The 17,763-nt window shown below is 44.8% G+C and overlaps 1 protein-coding gene across 1 annotated transcript in view; it reads left to right on the forward strand.

Moving 5' to 3' along the window:
* The first annotated feature begins 9,390 nt into the window (after window positions 1-9,390).
* Window positions 9,391-17,763, forward strand: part of SLC12A9 (solute carrier family 12 member 9) — a 52,044-nt gene continuing 43,671 nt past the window's right edge. Inside the window, exons 1-2 of the mRNA XM_030187140.1 lie at window positions 9,391-9,517; window positions 10,495-10,760. Coding sequence (XP_030043000.1) covers window positions 10,541-10,760 — 220 coding nt within the window. The 5' untranslated portion in view covers window positions 9,391-9,517; window positions 10,495-10,540. The remainder of the gene's footprint in view (window positions 9,518-10,494; window positions 10,761-17,763) is intronic.

Genomic DNA, 17,763 nt, shown 5'->3' on the forward strand with positions numbered 1-17,763 from the left:
ATGAAGAGTTTGAAATGATATGGATACCAAGACTGGCATGGCCAGTCTGATGCGATCAGAAAGATCTTTGGCTTGTCCTGTAAGACTTTTTGAATTGTTCTGGCCACCAGAGGAATTGGTGAGGACATGTACAGGACCTGATGACTCCAGTCTATTGCAAATGAATCTGGAGCCTCCCTGCTTGATGTTGGAATTTTGGAACAGAACCTAGTGCATTTGGCATCAACTGGAGACATACATAGGTCTATATTTGGCGTACCCCATATTCGAAAGAGATATTGTATAATTAAGCTCTTCAAGGACATTTGTGAGGTTGAAGTTGATGACTTAGTCTGTCCACTATCTCATTTTGAGCTCCTGGGAGATTTGTGGCTATAAGGAAAATATTTATTTGCATTGCTAGGGTACAAATTTGAATGGCAGAAATGTATGGACCCTGTTCCCCCCCCCCCCCCTTTGTTTGTTTACAAAAAAACATTGCAACTTGGTTGTCGGTTTGTACTTGATTTGATTTCTCAGAATGTAGCTGAAATATTGTAAACTGTGTTTGATCGATCTTAGCTCTAGTAGATTTATGTGAAAACTTTGTTCAGAAGTTGACCAGACCCCTTGTATTTGACACTTTTCTATATCAGCCTGTCTTCAATGCATCTATAGTGAGAACTATCACTGGAGAAAGTGGATGAAAACATTGTCCTCTTGGCAGTGGAGCAAGGAGGACGAGGTATGCCAAATATAATTTGGTATTACTGGGCAGCCCAACTAAAGCAGACTGGGTTGTGGAGTAAAGTGTTAGGGCGGGACCAGAGCTTGAGAGACGGAAGGCTGAAGGTGCGCCGAACCAGCAGCACGCTTTTCACTGCTACTGCTGACACCGCCTTAACCCCGACAAGGGAAGACTTTTAAATTTCGTGCTCGGAGGGAGGGATGGAGGCCGGGCGAGCTGGTGCCGGGTGGGAGGGAGGGAGGAATGCTTGACGCCGGGTGGGTGGGAGGGTGGCCTGGTGCCTGCTGCCGGGTGGGTGTGAAAGAGGCCTGGTGGCCTGGGTGGGAGGCCTGGTGCTTGGGTGGAAGGGAGGCCTGGGGGGTGGCCTGGTGCTTGGGTGAGAGTGCTGGAGGCCTGGTGCTGGGTGGGAGTGCTGGGTGGGTGGATGGCCTGGTGCTGGCCTAGTGCCGGGTGGGAGGCCTGGTGTTTGGTGCTGGGTGGCAGGCCTGGTGCTTGGTGCTGGCCTGGTGCCTGGTGCTGGGTGGCCGGGAGGGAGGCCTGGTGCTGGGTGGGAGGGAGGCCTGCCTGCCTGCCTGGTGCTGGGTGGGAGGGAGGCCTGCCGCTGGGAGGGCAGGGGGGAGAGGAGGGTGGCTGGACATGGGTGGCTGGAGGGGAGAGGAGGGTGGCTGGACATTTGTGGCTGGAGGGGAGAGGAGGGTTGCTGGACATGGATGGAGGGCAAGAAATTAAGAAGAAAGGAGGAAAGTAAAGAAATAAATGGAAAGGAAGCCCTGGAAACGAACAGATAGAGAGCAGCAGAATCAGCAACTAGGACCAATATGGATAGAAAAACAAAATCACCAGACAACAAAGGTAGAAAAAATCATTTTATTTTCATTTTAGTGTTTGGAATATGTCCAATTTGAGAATTTACATCTGCTGTCTTATTTTGCACTAGGTATACTGGAGCTGTAACAACTTACAGAAATTATTTATAATGAAAGAAAATCATGTTATTTTTTTCTCCTATACTAGTATAATATTTTCAGTGATGTCTGTTTATATGTGCCATGGCTGGTGTAAGGGGGTGTGGCTATCATAGGGGTGGAGTCATATGTGGTGACCCCGCCCATAATGAGTACGGGCACTTTGTGATAATTAGATTTTGGGTTGCTGTTTGGGCACTCGGTCTCTGAAAGGTTCGCCATCACTGGTCTAGGTTGACAGCAGCAATTAGGAAACATTGGCCAGTGGTACAGACGATACCAACATTGGCAGAAGATTAAGATTTGACTATAGTAAAAATCTTAAGGAAGTTCTATCCCCGGCGGTACTGAGAACTAGATCAGATGAGCTAATAGAGGCACCAGGCCATTATAGCTGTGAATCCTGTCAAATATGTGATATAATACTTTGCACAACAGAGTTCGTGGATCCTCAATCGATGAAGAAATATAGCTTACGATCTAAGACCTCCTGCTCTTCCAGTGACATTGTTTATTGTATTCAGTGTCCATGTAGGAAAATGTATATAGGGCAGACGTCAAGAAAACTGTCAGAACATAAGAATAATATTAACATCAAAAAAGTAGGAGCTCCATTGGCAATGCACTGTGTAAATGAGCAGCATACATTTTAAACTTTATAGTGTATTGTTTTGCAACAGTTTAATTTCAATGCCAGAAGGGGTGATAATAAACGACGTCTTGCCCAATCTTAACTCTCGGGAAACACACCAATTAGAACAAAAATTGATTTTCCATTTACAGGCATTGCAACGGGCTGGTTTGAATCTGAAATTAGAATGGCATCATTTTTTCTACAACTTTTTTAAAACATTTGTTCAAAAGTTTTTGCTAAAGGTGTTTCTATATAAAGGAGCTTTTTTTTTAGGTAACTGTCAATACGCCTGGTTCTAAAATTCTGTGATTGGCTACTTTGAGATGCCGGCATCAGACGTCAATTCATAAATAAAGACACCATATTGTAAAGGGCTCACAATCTAAGTTTGTACCTGGGGCAATGGAGGGTTAGGTGATTTGCCCAGGATCACATGAAGCTGCAGCAGTTGAACTTACCGATTTTGAAACAGAGATCGATGCTCAAAGGAAATCGGATGCAAATGAGATACACACATTCTGCAAGCGGCTCAGTTGGCAAAGCACCTAGCACATTCATAGAATAGTCTCATGGTAAGCGTAGATGTTATATACATGCCCAGGGAAAAAAAGGCGACAACCACATCATAGGGTTCCACGACTAACAGTACTGTTGTGTGTAGGACACACACACACATAGCACATTTACATATGGGGGACACACCCACACATTATACGTACTATGTACGCAACACATGGCACATTTCACATACACATGCGATTATATTCATTTCTGTTAAATTTGTGTGCTGTATATGTCAACAACTATGTATGTTTTTTTTTTAGACTGTGAACCGCTTAGGTACAAATGGAGAGAAATAAGTAACTAAATGTTCCAAAATAACTTTTTTCCACACTACTGTTAAGTGTGAAACATACGCATATAATACATGCACATGGCACAATTAACACACGTGCATATACTGCAGCACTAGACTGTTTGTGGGTTTGGGTGGAGCTTGTGATCGGCCTCCAACATTGCTCCTCTGACAAAAGTCAACATCAGTGTATGATGTTATTGACAGTAAGCTGGTACTGGGTTTTGTTTTGTTTTCAAATAATGGTAGTTTTACAGTGCTAAGTCACACTTTTGAACGGATGAAAATCGCTGGGTGGTCATGTTAAAAAGTTTGTAACTTCACTGTGTTTAAAACTAATCTCATTGCACTCAGCAAATAAATGTAGATAGTAACAAATAAAGCTGTACAACTTCACAGTGAAATGCCAAAAAGTTACTGAGAACATTGAAAAAAAAAAACTCTAGGGAGGTAACTTTTTTTCTCCCTAACTCTGTGTATCCAGCACCACTATTTATCCGGGTAATGATGCCAAATAGATTTTTTTTTTTATGCATCAGCCAGAGTTTACAAACAAAAAAATTGCTGGCTGCTTTAGCTGGATTTTAACTGGCCTATTTTCCACTCCTGCATGCTCTTCATTTTGTTTTGAGTCTCCTCTTAGATCCTGAAAGGTTACGCCTACTCATTTAGCTACTAGAAATGTCAACAGCAAAAATATCAACCCCGCAAAAGTTATATACAAAGAGTCCAGGACTTTGCACATCTCTATATACAACACAGACATTCGAGCTCAGCATCTCGACCATCTGTATTTTTTTTTTCTTTACCTGACAATCCATAGAGTGGCACCATCCCTGCCTTTCGTTTTCCCTCAGAGCGAAAGAACAGAGGGCTGCTCTGGTTTATAAATAGGGCTTGTATTATTTACGAAATAATAACATGAACATTTAGATATATAACCCTCGTTCCCGCCTGTGTCAAATCACGCTGACATTTAGACGCGCGAAACAACCTGAGGTGCAGAGCACGTGACGCGACACGCGACACGCCACAATAACTGTGCTGAGTCTGACCGTGTTCCCGCCCTTTTTCCTCACCCTTCAATCAACGCTTACCCCAGAGCTCACTGGTTGCTTATTGCTGCTGGGCGGGGGTGGAGGAGGGGCGGATGCGTGAAACGTTCGAATCAGATCTTACCGGTGAAAGGGCTGGGCACGCCACAATAAGTGCTGTGGAACGTGTTCCCGCCCTTTTTCCTCACCCTTCAATCAACGCTTACCCCAGAGCTCACTGGTTGCTTATTGCTGCTGGGCGGGGGTGGAGGAGGGGCGGATAAGTGAAAAGTTCGAATCAGATCCTACCGGTGAAAGGGCTGGGCACGCCACAATAAGTGCTGTGGAACATGTTCCCGCCCTTTTTCCTCACCCTTCAATCAACGCTTATCCCAGAGCTGAGTGGTTGCTTATTGCTGCTGGGCGGGGGTGGAGGAGGGGCGGATGCGTGAAACGTTCGAATCAGATCCATCCATTCCTACCGGTGAATGGGCCGCTTGTAGTTCCTAGTGTCTTCTCCTCTGTTGGTATAGATTTATCAGACATAACAAAGTACACTTGTTTTTTATATATTTTTTTCTATTCAAAGTTAAGATTATTTATACCTGCCATTTATTTGAGCAGCTAGCAGTCACCAACAGCAACGTTATGGCTCTTTCTCTTGGATAAGACGCCTGTCGTTACCCTTTGGAATGTAATATTTGCATTTTATTTTGGGGCAGTATTGTCATTCAAAAAGAATCCATTCTGAATAGATTTCATTACATTTTTATTTATTTATTTACAGCACTTTCTAACCTACTACTACTACTTATCACTTCTATAGCGCTACAAGGCATACGCAGCGCTGTACACCATGCATGAAAAAGACAGTCCCTGCTCAAAGAACTCACAATCTAAATAGGACAAACACACAGACAGACAACTAAGAGGTAAGGGAATTAAAGAGAGGTGGGGATAAAAAGGGGCAGGGCAAGTGAGTAGTGGTTAGGAGTCAAAAACAACGTTAAAGAGGTGGGCTTTTAGCCTGGATTTGAAAACCGACAAAGACGGGGCTAGACGTACAGGCTCGGGAAGTCTATTCCAGGCGTGAGGTGCAGCGAGATAAAAGGAACGGAGTCTGGAATTAGCAGTAGAGGAGAAGGGGACAGACAAGAGATTTATCCACAGAACGGAGTACCCAAGGGTACTAACCCTCACAATCTCAAACATTCTCGACGGCTAACGATCAGAACATTCATAATTCCATTCAATAAATAAAGATTAACAAACTGCAGTTCCAGCTCACCTTCATCTTTCTAGGTATCCGCAAGCTCTGTTTGTCGTTCCCCCTGCCCAGGAAATTCAGAAGTCTCCATTGTACTAAATTAGTGTTACCGCAGCTGAAATTTCCATTATTTTCAATGGAAGTTGTAAATGGCCCTGCGCTAATAAAAATATTGCAGCAATTTACTGCCTGATCCATTACCACCATCTATTTAGGAGGCGGTAACAGCTCATGCGCTAACTTGGCAGTAATCGGACAGTGCATGGCAATAGCCGATTAGCGTTAGGTACACCCACACAAAGAAATAGAAAATAATATTTTCTGGCGCAGGAAATGCCGCATGGCATACACAAAACTACTGCAGGATGCCTTGGCATACCTGGCGGTAATGCTGTTTCGCCACATGGTAGCCCTACTGCAGCTTTGTAAAATTTACCTTAATTTATCTCTTTTCTCCACTCTCACACACTCACCTGTTTCCCACCCATGCCCTTTGTATCCTAGACCCAGATGCACAAAACTTAATGATCCAGCAACGTGCTTTTTATACTGGTTCTAGCTAGTTTAATGAGCATGGAGTTCAGTGAGATATGCAAAAAAAGGTTTCTGTGGGCTCTTTTCCTGTCATGGTAGCAACTAACAAAAATTGCATGCAAAGTTATTTTAATTAGCTAATTACAATTCAAATGTGCATTCCAATTGATGAACAACCGTTTTCCTAGCGGTGCACAGAAAGGACTCCCTACCTTTACAATTACATTTTTACAGGTGGTCAGGAGCTGCTGATACTGTTGTTTCCTTCCTATTACTGCTTAAATAGCAGCTGCCAGATGATTGAGGAGAGCTGCAGCATCTGTACAGCCCCCTCCCCTGCTTGCCAATAAAGCACGGCAGCCCTTCACTTTCTCATTCGCTTTACTCTCCCTTTTTTCCCTTCCTGCCTGTACTGCTGCCAAGGGTCTGGTGGTGTTAAAAGAAAAAAAAAAAAGGTTTGAAAACAAAAAAAAGTTACACAGTGCTTTCATACATGGAGCTTGTATGCATGTATGAAAGATGTCTGTAGCATGCGCGTGATGGGATACAAAAAAAAGTTTGAAAAAAAACAGCTACACACTGCTTTCATACATGCAGCTTGTATGCGTGTATGAAAGACGTCTATAACATGCGCAGAGCAGCCATGCTTAGCTATTGGCAGTTCTGTGTATTCTACTTACTTTTTTTTTCATATTGCTTCAACAACAGACAATACATCCTAAACACTCTGACCTCCAAACTTTATCCCCCACTTCTCCATCTCATTCATATCATTCACCCAGCATTGAACCAGAGGGCTTCTTCCTTTACCCAAAACTGCAAAATATCCTTTTAAACTATCAGGATTGCCACACTAAAAATGTTCTCTTTTGACTCTGACATTTCCACATCCCATAAGGCAGTGTTCAGTCATTTTTAAGCTGGGGCCACTTTAGATTCTAAAGAGCTGAAGGACAGATGCTAAATATCTTCAAATGTGGGACCATGACACTACTGACCAGTATGTGTCAATGATATCCATCCCCCCCAGCACACCTTCAAACTTAATTGGCAGTAACATTGTGAGCAATTCCAAATGCATTCTCTTTTGTCTATTGAGAAATGCCTTATCCTTCAAGCAAGGGAATAGCCAGCCCTTTGATTTCAGGAGGGGGGGGGGCAGAGGTGGATTGGGGAGGTCAGTGTATTCCCTCTCTCCCTACCCTCCCCCCAGCATACCAAAAAATAATACTTTTCCTGGTGGAGATGCCAAAGCCCTGCCAGTCAAACCTCATCCTTGCACTGCTGCAGTATAGAATAAGTCGGCGGCATGCCACCACCCACCACCATCAGGACCACCCGAGCATGCTCAGTTCGTGTGAACTGAGCATGCACGAGGAGTTCCAGTGTCAACAGTTGGAGTTGGGGGGGGGGGGGCAGGCTCCAAAGCTCCCCTCCCTCCATGGCTACACCACTGCCTTCAAGCATTTGGTTGTTTCTTCTATCCGCTTTCCCCTTTCTGCTCTGAACCTGGGTAGAGAGAGAGAGTAGCAATGGGAAAAAAAAATAGAAAGACAATGGGGGCTGCCCTAGGGGTCTCCGGGGGTCACCATTGGCCCCTGGGACTTGCAGTAAAGAACACTGCCATAAGGGCTTCTCATCTCTCAAAATGAGCATTCCATAAGTCCACTCTACTTATGTTTGTATTTACTATTTTTTTTTATTTATTTTAGCACATTTATATCCCACATTTTTACCATGTTAGCAGGCTCAAAGTGGCTTACAATGTACTGATTAGGCTAGCGCCAGACCAGTGGTGAAACGGTTACAATTAAAACTGAGAGGATAGAAGGAACAGGGTGAGAAGAACAAAAAAAAAAAAGGGGGGGGGGGGGAGGGAAGAGAGTCTAAAATGGTCCCAGGAAATGTCAATCATCTCCAATGCTTTGGTCCACAGCCATTCCAATTTTGGGCACTCTAGAAAGAGTGGATAAGCATGCTTACCTTCAGTCTGAACTTTCCGCACTCCTTCCCATCTCGTAATTTAATTCTCATCCCTTTTCTTGTGTGATGTATACTCTATGGAGTATGTTAAATTGCATCTGTTGAAGGCCTATCTTTGCAGTTACTTGGGCTCCCACTTCATAATACTGTTGGAAGTCCTCTAGAGTCACCTCTTCCCTTATGTCTGCTGCCCACAGTGGTGCAAGAGGGCCCAGATTATGTGCCTCTAATTTGTTCTTTCCAGACTTGTATCATGTGGCCACCTTATTTAATCAGCTAGGTACAAATTTAATGTAATGCAGAGAATTGCCCTGTTGCCTTCATAATCGTTCAAAGTAATGCCTTGCCTGCAAGTAATGCAGCAGATGCAAATTAGGTATCCCCCATTTGACTTTGACCTGCTCAAAAGAGGGGAACAAACACCTACATCTGATTTCCCTCTAAGACTGGAATAGTGACTTATCTCAGCAGGAAACTAGGTTGCCCACTAATTGAGATGATCTCATCACCTTTCCCATCTTTCTCCGTCACCAATCCCCCAGTGCAGACTTGGGGATAAATCTCATGGTTGACCAATTTAAACATAGCCTCATGACAAAAAGTGGGCACGGGTATTGTATGCGCGATGGACCATTTCTCCACAACGTGTGGAAAAAAAAAGGGGGGGGGGGGCTTAGGCCAGGAAATGGAGTTGTGACAAAATTAAAACCAGCGTGTGTCTATTTACGGCCTGAGCCCTTAACACCACGCATTGACTTAGCGGTAAGAGCTCATGCTTTGCCCACGTTGTAACCGTCCAGCACGCACCAACTGCCGATTGCCACCGGGAACACACCCACAGCAGAAAATTAAAAAATTATTTTCTACCGCGGGTTTTTGGCGTGTGCCAATCTCAGAATTACCGTCAGGGCGGCGCACATGCTAGCTGGGTGGTAATGCTGATTTGATGTGCACTGCACTGGTGTTGACCCTTATTACACCTTTGGAAAAGGGCCCCTTAGGTTGGGGGGGGAAATGCATTTCTGTTTCTATTTCTCCAGCATTCTATGGTATGGAAAGTGCTTCTTGGAGTTTCGAGCGCAGATTTTGCTCGCCGTCATTTACTCTGTACTTTTTGGATGGCTGACCAAGGTAAGGAATCTGCTTTTACGAAACAACACTCGACTCTCGCTCCCTCGGCAGTGGCGGGGAAGGAGAGGGGGCGGTGTTTAGCCAGTACTCGCCCCGCCCCTCTGCTCTGGCTCCTGTCCAATGCTGCTTGCCTATGGGCGGGGCCTCTCGGCCGGACTGACGCGGTCTCGAACCTCGCACAGCAGCTCGAGCCCGGCGAACGGGAGGGAGAAGGCGGGGACTGCAACTGCTCACGTGAGCCAGGAGGAGTCCCGTGACTTCCTTGCCGGCCGGGCCTGGGCTCCCATGGAGGAGCTGTTGCTGGGTTCCCTTCTTCTCTCCAGCAACGTTTTCTCCAAAACGAAACCCGATTTCCACCCCGCTGCTGGAGTTTGACGGGCGAAGAGGTGGGTTTCGTCTGTGCACAGAAAGAAAGGATTTCTAGCCGGTGTGCTCGTGTGTAATGCCTTATTGTAGCCGGGGAGAGGGTCTTTCTTGATGGTCACCCGGTTGGGGTAGAGGGAAGAGTGGAGGGAGCCGGGGTGGTCCCCATACGTCACCGTGCCCTGGCCAGCTGTATCCGCTGTGCATGTGTTGTGAGTGTAGGGAGAAGGGATATTCCGAAATACTGGGGGTGGTGGTGACACTTCCTCCTTTTCACAGAGGTTGTGCTTGTGGTATGTGTAATTTATCAATGTATTTTTGTGTACAAAATAAAAGTGCTTCGCCTTTTTGTCAGCACCGTTCTCCGGTGTCTGGAACTAAAACATTGACTTCAGCCCAATCAGTGGCCTCTTTTGGCATAAGTGCGACCTAAGCAGTGCATGCAGCCCTCTCTCCCCTAGCCAGAGACCTGGGAGGGTCTGAGCTGTGATTGGGACCCTGTCTCTAGGGCACACACAGCTGCATGGCACCTTGGTGTATTACTTTTTACTGCACTCAGTTTGAACAAGTATGTATCACTTATGTGTATGTACACAGACATTTGTTTGTTTTCTTACCAGTGTGTCCTAAGAGGAAGCCTGACAGCTGTAAAAATACCATAGTTTAACCCATAATAACAGTGCAGAGTGTTAACACCTACTGTAAGCAGTTTATTTGTATATGCAGTGGTTTCTACACATACCCATATATCATGGAGGCGGCAGGAGAGATTTATATGGTTGAACATCAGTTATAACTTGAGCTTGGTAATCTATGTACCTCTTTAGTATGATTGGAAACTTAGGCATAAACAGAGCCAGTGGGAGTTCCAGGGCAACTAGGCACAGATTCCAAGAAGGCCTTGCAGTTGCAGAGTGACGCTTCACCAGCATGGAAAGCAGTGGTGGGACATCGAGTTTGCTGCATCCCTCATTCAGTCTCCTGTTGTTTTCTCTTCTAGAGCAATCCTGGCGACGTCTCCTTGCCTCGCTTCCCCACCCCTTGCCATGTCCACTGAGAGTTCCCCCCTGCTAAATTACCGCCTCTTCAATGTGATTGGGGATGCGCCAGGTGAGGACAGGATGGACGGCCAGGACATGGCAGAGGTCCGTGTCACTCCACCACCGCCACCTCCCATGGAGCAGGGAAAGAAGCTATCCACGTTCTTTGGTGTGGTGGTCCCCACTGTTCTCTCCATGTTCAGCATTGTGGTGTTCATGAGGATTGGTAAGTGTTGGCCCAACCATTTCTATAGAATTTTCTGGTAGTCACTTGGCCAGTGATCTACAGAAGCAGTGTGAAGGTAGATAGCCAGTGGCAACCCCGGAAAATGATTTGACTATCTGGTTTCATCACACATTTATTTATTTGGATTTATTAACCGGCATTATAAAGAAATTTACCCAAGGTGGTGAAAAGCAGGTATAGCTTGACATAAAACTTATAACTGCGTTAACATCATAACTACTAACCAACTACAAGCATAAATACGATGACTGCCAGATTTCAGAGTCTGTGTCAGAGTAGTATGTTGACCTATTAGTACCACACAAATTAATGTTACCAGTAGTGTTTATTAGGTAGGTACCTGACTGCTGGGTTTGAGCCAGTGTGACAGATATCTAGTGGCTAACACAGAAGCCTACCAGACAGCCAGTTTTCATAAGAAGTAGCCTCATACCTGCCAATCTTGAAGCATTGTCTGAAATACAGTGGCAAATAGCTACCATAGAAACTGATTTGACAACCAGTTTGATCCTATTGCTGTGATGAAGAGGACCAGGGATCTCTGGCCCCTTGCAGTGGCTCCCACTTCCCCTCCCTGTCCCAGTCTTTGTTTCCTGCATTTCCCACTTACCCTAGTTCTCATGAGATTCTCATGGTTCTGATAATTGGAGTACTGCCTTATTCAGAGAACAAATGTGATACTTAGCTGCGAGTGAAGCATCCATTCAGGTAGAGGGATGGAGGCTGGGATGTGTGAACACACACACACACTCTTGCTGTCTGTCTCCCTCAGGTTTAGGAATCTTTATTGGCCAGATAATTTATATATCTGTTTACAAAAGTAATACACAAAGAGGTACATTTTCAGACTCCCCTTTGTGCTTTCAGATGAAAGTGTACGTAGTCCTACAAGCTGAGTTTCAGAAGGAAACTTTTTCCCAGCAGCAACTGTGGATACCTAAGTATCCAAAGACCCCGTAGATGCAGATTTGCCACTAAAAGAAAGAAAGAAAGACATTCCTGGTGTGGATTGTATGAGAGTGGTCCTGGCTGCCCCGGTTCAGTGCTCTTACCCATGCTGTGGTAGGGTGGGACATCTTTCAGAGGTAGTTCTCTTCGTGGGTAAATAACATGTTCGTCGGTGGAGAATGGCAACCCTCCACCACTTATAATTTGAACCATACACAACAAACAATCCCCCAGTTGGTTTATTATCCGGAGTTGATGCTGCGCCAGGACCTCCTCGGGTCACGTGAAAATCCTAGCCCACTTCAGGCGTTTCCATTATTGACCTCCATAGCGAAGCAATACTGTTTCCGGGTCTTGGAGGGGTCGTGCCAACAGGGGGACTCAAAGTCACTCCCTCCACTGAGATTCAGCAATAAAGCCTTGCTGTTCCCCGAAGCAGGAACCAATATCCCCGACGTTATGACCCCGAATCTCTCCAAAATAGACTGAGAAGTGGTGGGAACCCCAGCCATGTTCGAGGAGGACAACACCATGGCTTTGCCTTTTCCCCATTCTCTGGGGAGCGCGCCTTCTTCAGGCATTCTGGTGTAAAACGGGAACTCAACTAATGTACGTCCTCCCTTAATGCCATCTTGGATCCTCCAGGTTGGGACACTCTTTGTCTGGTTTCTCCTCAGAGGCCTGTCTGATATGGGTAACCCTACAGTATAGCCCTCTGAGTCATTGAAACATGGAAGCCCCTCCACCACTTGCAAGGTGGTGTCCCTTCGGAGGGGAATATTGCAGACATTTCAAATATTTTGCACAAAAGTCCACGGAGTGTAAATTTATGGATGAAAATTGGCTTAAGAAGCTGCATAAATTGCAGGTTTTCTGGGGTAAGACTTGAAAACTGCAGACATGGGCTTTGCTGTCCAGTCCTTCCCCTTCAGGCAACATGTAGGGGACAAGAGGGGAGAGAAGTGGAGCAGTTATTTTCTGACCTGCAGTGTGTATTTCAGCTACTCCACTCTAGTTTCTTTCCACTTGATGCCTTCAAAGTCTACTCTATTCTCATTCCCTCACCTCCTGTATCTTAGGAGTTTCTGGAGAAGAGAGCAGAGCGATTGTTTTCTGTTCTGATGTGTCCAGCCTTACCCTTTCCTTATCGGTGTTAAACATGCAATATATGGGAAGAAACAGGGAAGGGGATAGAGCAGACACAGCTCAGGCTGCAGCTCTTTGTGATTCCAAGGCTCTGGCCCAGGAGTTCTCAACTCAGTCTTCGGGGATCCACCCAGCCAGTCAGGTTTCAGGATATCCAGAATGAATATGCATGAGATAGATTTGCATACAATGAAGATAGTACCTCAGATTCATTGCAGACATCTTGAAAACCTGACTGGCTAGGTGTCCTGTGGATTGGGTTGAGAACCACTGCCCTGGACTCAGCTGATGGCAGAATGGGGAAGGAGCAAGGAGCCACCAAGAGGAACAAGTCAGGAAGATGTGAGTGATTTATAGGAGGGGAAGAAGGGTGCTGAGGTTGAACCTAGACGTGGAAGAGTATTGGAGTCATCTCTTGAAGGGGAGAGAGAGTATGAATGGAGGGTGGAAGAGAAAAAGTTAATATGCATTTCTCTCCTTCCCCTTACTCGTAAAGTTCACAGGCATGATGATGTATATTATAATTGGCTAGATTACCATGCAGTAGTGAAATTCTCATCCCCCCCCCCCCCCCCCCCCCCCCCCCCCCACAGTTGTCAGATTGTCTGCATGTAGCCAGCAGTTGATCTCTAGTATTTGTTCAAGGGCTGTGGAAATCATGTTAGCAGGTGGATCCTAGGCTGTATCTTGCCTGAAGCTGGCTGTCTGCAGCTTGGTTTATCTTTACCTGTCAGCTGAAGGATTAAGTGTTTTACAACTATAGGGTTATTTGTTCCATTCCAGTTTGCTGTGTATTTTGAGGCTAAAGTCATGGTGCCAAATAGAATCTAAAGCTTTTTTAAAGTCAATAAACCATGCAGTATTCTCCGCCAAACCATGCAATATTCTCCGCCGGGGGTGGGGTATTTTATTTATTTATTTTACAAGCTTGTTAATTATTGTCTGTAAAGTTGCGGTTGGTGGTGAAGACTTTTGCTGTTTGTTAGGAATGATGGCCTAAATTGTTGAGCAAACAATTGTTGAGGAACAAAAGAGAGAAGGTGTGAAGAGTTAGAAGGTGCTTAAAGTCTGGAAACAGTATGTAAATTCCAGGAAGCCCTTGACACACTGCACTGATTCACTCTGCTGAACTAACACTACTCCAAGAAGAGTGCTGGAGAGACTTTGTTGTGAACACTGTGCTCCTGCTTGATGTGATTTAGAAGATTTTTATGATTTATAAGGACTATAATTTGAACCTTTAAGAACGATATCTAAGACACAAGTGGAAGATTTGAAATTGAGGAAACAACAATTGGGGAGCATGTACACAGATTATGGATATATAGAAATGTGCCCACACAAGGTTTAAGTGAATGGGTGGTGAAGTGAAGGGTGTGACTGGGCAAGTTCCGGAACTTACACAGCATAAGTGGTTTTATGTGATATATGTATTGTAATAAAAGAAATTAAATATTTTAAAGGAAGAACGTTTTTTGTGATATAGTTTTGGGATCTGATCTTCTAGTTTAAATATTTATCCCCAGTAATATCTATACTAAATTGTTGAGGCCACTGCAGAACAGTTTCCAGGTAGTAGAAGGATCTGTATCCACAGCACTTACTTAAATTCATAACCTCTCCATCTCTCATGTCCAAATATTTGCTCTGAGGCTTTAGGATTCTGCCTCAGTTGCTACCCTTGGTCAAGACTGATGATTTTTCTCCCGCACACATCACTCGGATGGCCATGATGATGGTGGTGGTGTGCTACTTCTTTCTCCCTCCTGCAGGTTTCGACCCCTCTGCCTCATCAGTACCATTCCTGTTTGTTTGTTTGTTTATTCTTTCCAACCTTAGTAGAACGTTGCAAATTACCATATTTCTTAGATTCTAAGACACACATTTTTACTCATTTGAATGTGCTTGGGAAGTAGGTGTGGCTTATGTTTGATGGCGTCTTAAGATTGAGGACAAAAATTGGCCTTGGGGCACCTACATGGAAACCTACGGTACCTGTCACACTCCTTACCATATACTGGTGCCTGTAATTTTGTTTTTCAAAAGTTACTACCGGTATATGGTAGTTAACCAGTAAATGTATTGCCCATAGTACTGTTCATGTTACTGTAAGTGTCAAAAAAGGATGTGTTTGTCGTACTGGTAATTGTAAATAAGTGTTTTTCATTCGCTTTTGCAAAATGAGGATGCATCTTGAATCGAGGGTTTATTTTTCCACTTCCGCAAAAGGAGGATGTACCTTAGAATCAAGGAAATACGGTATTCTACAAAAGGAATTAAGGCTTTGCCTGCCACATCTGTTTGTGTTGAGGACAAAATAATTCTCTGAAAGCTGAACCAAATGGGACCAAATTTGTGGTTGGTGGAGGAAAAGACATATTTGGTTTGAAAATGGGCTGGATGAGACCAGGGGTTCATCAAATGAACAGCACCGGTGGCTGGGAGGCGGAGCTAGTATTGGGCAGACTTCTACGGTCTGTGCCTTGAAAATGGCAGATACAAATCAAGGCCAGGTATACATATAAAGTAGCACATATGAGTTTATCTTGTTGGGCAGACTGGGTGGACCGTACAGGTCTTTTTTTCTGCCGTCACCTACTAGGTTATGAAATAAAATCTCTCCATTAAAAAAAAAAAAAAAAAAAGGCCCAATAAATTTCTATGGGATAGGCAGTCTCCAAGTCCCCAGCAGCTACAGCAGATAAATCGAAAGACAGACTGGAGAATTGCTTTCAAGCTGCACTTCCCCTCTCCTCTTCTGGTCACAGACGCATGCAGACACAGAGGGGTTAGAAATAATTCCATGAGGCACATTCTCTGTGTTTTCCCTACTACATATCCCCACCCCTGCTGCCACAACCCAATCCTTGCTGGGATAGCTGTCAGTGACTCAAACGTGCGTTTCATTTTCTTTGCAAATTCCACTGTGGAACATATGACTGAACTGTAAAACTTCCTTAATGGTCACCGTACCAAGGTCTGAACTATGTAGTTTGCTTCTGGCTGCAATGTTTACTGCCTGCTACTGGTGGGACAGTGTAAACGTGTAGTTAAACTGTAAAATCTGTTTGGACCTGTTAGAACATAAGAGTAGCCATACTAGGTCAGACCAATGGTCCATCTAGCCCAGTATCCTGTTTTCCAAACAGTGGCCAATCCAGGTCACAAGTACCTGGCAGAAACCCAAATTGAGGCTCTACCTGAATTTCTGTTGTACAATTTAGAAAGTGCTTAAAAGCCTAGATGTTTGCATGAGATTTTGCTAAGAAATTAAGGACTAGTGTTAGTTTTATTTTTATTAGTTTTGTAGTGTTCTATTCTATGTCTTGTCTATAGTGTTTTATTGTGTATGTATTTTGGAAGCCGCCTAGAATTGTAGGATAGTGTGGTCTATAAATGTTTTAAATAAATAAAAATAAATATCCTTTCAGTGGTCAACCTCTAGCCTATTTTGAATCATTGTTTTTTGTCACATTCATTAAACTAAATCCTCTCTGTGAGTACTAGAAGCTTGGAAAGTTCTGCAGACAGCAAAAGATTTAGTGCACTGTATTCTTCTGTCACATGCCAGTTCCAGCCCTTACTGTCTCTTACTCTCCCTATCTACCTCACGGTCTACCTTTCTCTTGACGCAGTAGCTGTAAGAATAGCATCCCCCTTCCATTCCCCATGCTGGCGCTTTCAGTGATGCCTATTCCCAAAGCTGTACAGCTTTTTCAGCGCTGTCACAGGGCCTTCCTCTATAGGCCCATGCTCAGGCCTGCTGCTGGGTCCTCTGCCCAACCGGAAGCACAGTAATACGCACCTCCTGTCAGGCAGAGGGCATGACCCCCAGCAACGCACCTGAGCGCTGGCCAATAGAGGAAAGCCCTGCGCTGGAAAGGCTGTACAGGTTCAGGAAAACATATCGCTGAAAGCACTAGTACAGGGAAGGAAGGAAAGCGTGAAGGAGCGGCCTAGTGGTTAGAGCACCGGTCTTGCAATCCAGAGGTGGCAGGTTCAAATCCCACTGCTGCTCCTTGTGATCTTGGGCAAGTCACTTAACCCTCCATTGCCTCAGGTACAAACGTAGATTGTGAGCCCTCCTGGGACAGAGAAATATCCACCGTACCTGAATGTAACTCACCTTGAGCTATTACTGAAAAGGTGTGAGCAAAATCTAAATAAATAAGATTCTGGAATCTTAAAGAGTGACAAGATTCCATGCAGAATCTCAAAGAGTAGCGACATTCCATGTAGAACCCCAAAGAATAGCAAGATTCCGGAGTGGAGGAGTGGCCTAGTGGAGGAGTGGCCTAGTGGTTAGAGCACCGGTCTTGATATCCAGAGGTGGCTGGTTCAAATCCCACTGCTGCTCCTTGTGATCTTGGGCAAGTCACTTAACCCTCCATTGCCTCAGGTACAAACTTAGATCGTGAGCCCTCCTGGGACAGAGAAATATCCAGAGTACCTGAATGTAACTCACCTTGAGCTACTACTGAAAAAGGTGTGAGCAAAATCTAAATAAATAATAATAATACTAGTACAAGAATTTCAGCACTGAGGCACACCTTAGGAGGAAGATTGGCAACAGGAGGGCTGGAATTAGTGTGTTGAGGGAGTGTTCTCTCTCCCCTCCTCTGCCCTGAAGGTTGCCTGGAAGGAAAGGCCAGGAGCAGAACACTTCTGCTATGATGGAACTGCATTCCAGGTGGTAGCCCCAGAAATGAAGTCCTACTTCCAATAGCTCACTCTTTTCCATTGCTATCCTTCTACCTGACCACCACCACCACTTAAACAGCTTCCACACCGATCTTGCCCAGCATTGCCAACATCTTTAGGAACATCCAAGCTGGTCCTCTCTGTTATGACCTCTCTTCTTATGTCATCAGCATGCCAGTGAAGCAGT

The sequence above is a fragment of the Microcaecilia unicolor genome, chromosome 14 (assembly GCF_901765095.1).
Source record: "Microcaecilia unicolor chromosome 14, aMicUni1.1, whole genome shotgun sequence".
Classification (NCBI taxonomy): domain Eukaryota; kingdom Metazoa; phylum Chordata; class Amphibia; order Gymnophiona; family Siphonopidae; genus Microcaecilia; species Microcaecilia unicolor.